Here is a 3,618-nt window from a genome sequence, read left to right on the forward strand (position 1 = left end):
CGGATGCAACAAGGTCAGGGCTGCACCGCCTCAAAACGCGCCCAGCGCACTGCACGCGTGCGTGCATCCCGTAAGGTCATATGCCCTGGTGTGGCCGCCGCGCCCCGCAGGACCCCACCTCTTCCAACCCCGCCGATTGAAAAACTCAACCCGAAACAGCCGCACATTTGCGCTTCGTCGTCCTGCTGAAAGCGTGTTTGACAGTTGCCCTGCCTTGTTGTTACCGGGTGCATGGACCCCACCGACTGCGCGAAATGGCAGCGGGGGGTCCCCACACCGCCACCCAAACCCTTCGGCGTGCCCACGGCGCTGCGTCCTGTCTCCTGCTGTCCTCGAGCCGCCAGCGGGCGCGCGCTGTGCGCAGCCCCTTGCACTGCCGTCAACCCGCCTGATTCGGTCGCCGCCGCCGCTGTTGTTTGACCGTGTTCCGCTGCATGCGCGCTCCACCCGTGGTCGCGCCCGCGCCCACAACAGCCCTTTTGTGCTCGCGGCGCGGCGCAGGGGAGCCCAGCAGCGCTCGCGTCTGGCCACCCGGCCCGCCTGGAAGGATTGTACTTTGGCCTGGATCACAGCATCCTCAAAGCATTCTGAAAAAGCCGAGCGCATGTAACAATACACACGATGCCAGGCACAAGCAGGCAGAAAGACCCCTGCTTTCAACTGTGAGGGACACTAAAATTGAACTGTGTGCAGGTGGTAATGCTGCGGTGTTTAGGGGCACATCTCTCTTATAATTCACTCCTTTGGTGCAGCAGCAGCCCCCTCTGCGGGTGCAATTCAAAGCAACGAGGGCTACAGCAGCCCTGGCGCTGCTCGGACCCCCTCCCGCGAAAAACTCGAGACTGTTGCCGCCCTGCCACAACAGCAGCTACCGCCGCCGCCGCCGCCGGCCATTAAGAGTAGCTCAGCTGCGTTCCGCTCTTTCCAACTTTGTGTCCCCACAACACGCATGCCGCCAACACGCCCTGGAGCCGCTGACCGTCCCGCTGACTTACGCTGACGTCACCCGGATGTTATCTGCCTCCTGAAGGGGTCTGTCACGCGCTCCGCCTCCCGCTCCTCATGCGCCGCCGCCAATGCGGGGGCCTTGGCGCCCGCCACCGGCTGCAGCAGCGCGCGCTCCAGGCCCTCAGCGGCGCACACGAGCGCGCCGTGGGCGTGGCGCTCCGGGCTGGCGGGCGCAGCGGGGGCGAGCGCGGCTGGCGGCGGCGGTGGCGTGGGCTCGGCGGAGGCGGGTGTGCGGGGCAGCGGGCGGCCGTCCTTGTCGACAAAGACCGGCGCGGCTGCGCCCACGGCGCGCTTGGAGTCGTCGGCGGTGCGAGGCACCGCGCCCCGCACCAGCGCGCCGAGGGCGGTCCAGATGTTGATAAGGGCCTGCCCTACGTAGCCCCTGGGTGGAGGTGGTTCGCGGGGTTCCATAGATGCCGCGTTACGCTGGCTGGCGTCCATACAGCAATTAACTACGGTGCAAGCGCGGCGCGATCTTTCGGTGGATCTCGGACGTGTGTGTGACGAAAATGAATTATTGATATGATGCGATGATTGGTGCAATTGCACGCATTAACTTCGTGGGCGCAACCACTGTGCTCGGAGGATCGAAGGCATGTCGTGCCAGCGAGGACAGCGAGCTGCGGGGCGTGCGCTCACGGCCATCAACGGCACGCCGCTGCCTGGGGCTGGTACTTCCGGCGCACAAGCCTTTGAGGAAGGCAAACACGCGATTTTTAACAACAATGTATAAATGCTCAACCACTGGGAACAATGGACACCTGGCAGGTGGCCGCTGCCCACACGTTAGCTGACATGGTGCTGGCTGGCACATAAATGACAGCTGGTCAGCAGCCGCGCTGATTACATCGCTCTGAAATTTGCTTTTGTAGGCAACGTCCAGCATGGGAACTGCCCATGCTTGGCAAGCCCCAATACTCGTGCATCGTTTTGGTCGTCCCAAGCCCTGGGGGCAGACTCGCGGAACATCTGCAGGCTAGCCCTCGGCGCCATCCCATACCACCTCCTTGCAAGGTGTGGTGTGAATCGCGTGCCAAACTGGTTTCAGCTATCCCCCCACCTGGTGAGCCCACCTCCACCCGTGACCGTGTGAATCAAGGTTGACTGCGGCCGCTTCCAAGGAATGTGTATCGACTATTGCAGCCCACAGACATGTACCAAGTATATTTTGAACCCCATGCATGCAGATAACTTCATTTGAGGGCAATTCCCTTCCCTTGCATCCCCCGCCGAAGGACTCGAAAACGTGGCTTGACTCATTGTTGACTCATGTGCACCAACTCGTTTCAAAAATTGGGCGCCTCACGCACACAGATCAATTGCTTCAAACTGCAGTACAAGGCTTCAATTACAAAACATATCCGTATCCTCGCCCAGCCTCACCATTCTCGTTGTTGAGGCCGCTGTCCAACAGCAAAGCTGCACCGACGTGCGACATCGTGATCGGGATTTCATTGTTGAGCTCAACGTCTCACCATCTCTTAGTGCGCCTGACGCTGCTGTGCACCAGACACAGCGTCCCGCGGTCTAGGAGGCGATGGCAGCCCTCACTAGCGAAGCCACGGGATTGATTAAGGAAATGATCAACGCGGACGGTGACCTGCCGAGCTATAATGTGAGTGGGGGGTCACGGCGGCACACTGAGCTTGGGGCGCCGTGCTACGCATCAGAGCGCACTGCTCATGCTCCGCACGTGGCATCAGCCGCCTCCATGCTGCGCGTTGCGCTGCGTTGCAGGAGGACCTTGTCACGCGGACGATCGGGATGACCAACGACTACAGCGTAGCGCTCAACCGAATCATGAGGTGCGGGCGGTACTGCTGTTTGTGCTGGGCATGGCTGCATGGGCTGTCAGGTCAGCAGAGCCAGCTGATCGAGGCCAGCTGCAGCGACACTTGCATCAACGGGAAGCCCCGAGGCATCTCTATTGACTCTCCTGCCACTGGTCGTTTGGCGACACCCCATGCGCAGAGAAGCAAAGGCGCAGCAAGAGGAGGAGCAGGGCGACCGCGACGGGCAGGCGGGCACCAGCGGGCGGGCGGCAGCAGGAGGGGGCAAGGACCTCGACTGGAGCCGGTACCCAGAGGCGGCAGCAGCGGTGGTGATCTACCACGAGTTGATAATGAAGATCAAGCGGATACTGCTCACCTATGTGTGAGTGGACGCTATGATCGGGTGGGGCCAGCTGCAGTGCGGACGGGCGCCGGAGCGACACGGGGGCTGCCGCAGGGCAGCGCCATGGGTCGAGCAGTGGGCTGCGCTCGCACTCGCATGGCGCTAATCTTTACAGCACACATGAACGGCGCATCAACAACCCTGTACCTTCCTTGAAAAGGGCATGCCAGAACGTGGCGCGCTCTTACCACTTGTATTGAATCCATCGCCGCAACCCGCGCCCCTATATGCGCCGCAGCAAGATGCGGGCCGACGTGATCTGCAGCATGCGCTGGGAGCAGCGGCGAAACCCCAAAGACATCGACGTCACCACAGAGCGCGACGTGAGTGCTGCTCGTGTGCGGCCCTGGTTGGCACCTTCTGGACTTGTCATGGGCCCCTGAAGCGGCATATGCCCCCCCCCCCCTTTCAGCCCTGCCCACGCCGCACCCCTCC

The 3,618-nt window shown here is 62.1% G+C and overlaps 2 protein-coding genes across 2 annotated transcripts in view; one reads left to right on the plus strand and one right to left on the minus strand.

Annotated features, from left to right (window-relative positions):
* Positions 1–1,002: 1,002 nt before the first annotated feature.
* On the minus strand, positions 1,003–1,419 carry MNEG_7098 (hypothetical protein; the record flags this gene model as incomplete). Its single annotated transcript, XM_014044424.1, has 1 exon — positions 1,003–1,419. One exon carries the CDS (start codon positions 1,417–1,419, stop codon positions 1,003–1,005), a length of 417 nt encoding a protein of 138 aa, XP_013899878.1.
* Positions 1,420–2,587: 1,168 nt separating this feature from the next.
* Positions 2,588–3,618, plus strand: part of MNEG_7099 (GINS complex subunit 1) — a gene marked incomplete at both ends in the record, with an annotated part of 1,677 nt that continues 646 nt past the window's right edge. The window contains 4 exons of the mRNA XM_014044425.1: positions 2,588–2,623; positions 2,746–2,813; positions 2,980–3,162; positions 3,422–3,506. Of these exons, the coding sequence (XP_013899879.1) occupies positions 2,588–2,623; positions 2,746–2,813; positions 2,980–3,162; positions 3,422–3,506 (372 nt within the window). The remainder of the gene's footprint in view (positions 2,624–2,745; positions 2,814–2,979; positions 3,163–3,421; positions 3,507–3,618) is intronic.

The sequence above is a fragment of the Monoraphidium neglectum genome (assembly GCF_000611645.1).
Source record: "Monoraphidium neglectum strain SAG 48.87 unplaced genomic scaffold scaffold01226, whole genome shotgun sequence".
Lineage (NCBI taxonomy): Eukaryota > Viridiplantae > Chlorophyta > Chlorophyceae > Sphaeropleales > Selenastraceae > Monoraphidium > Monoraphidium neglectum.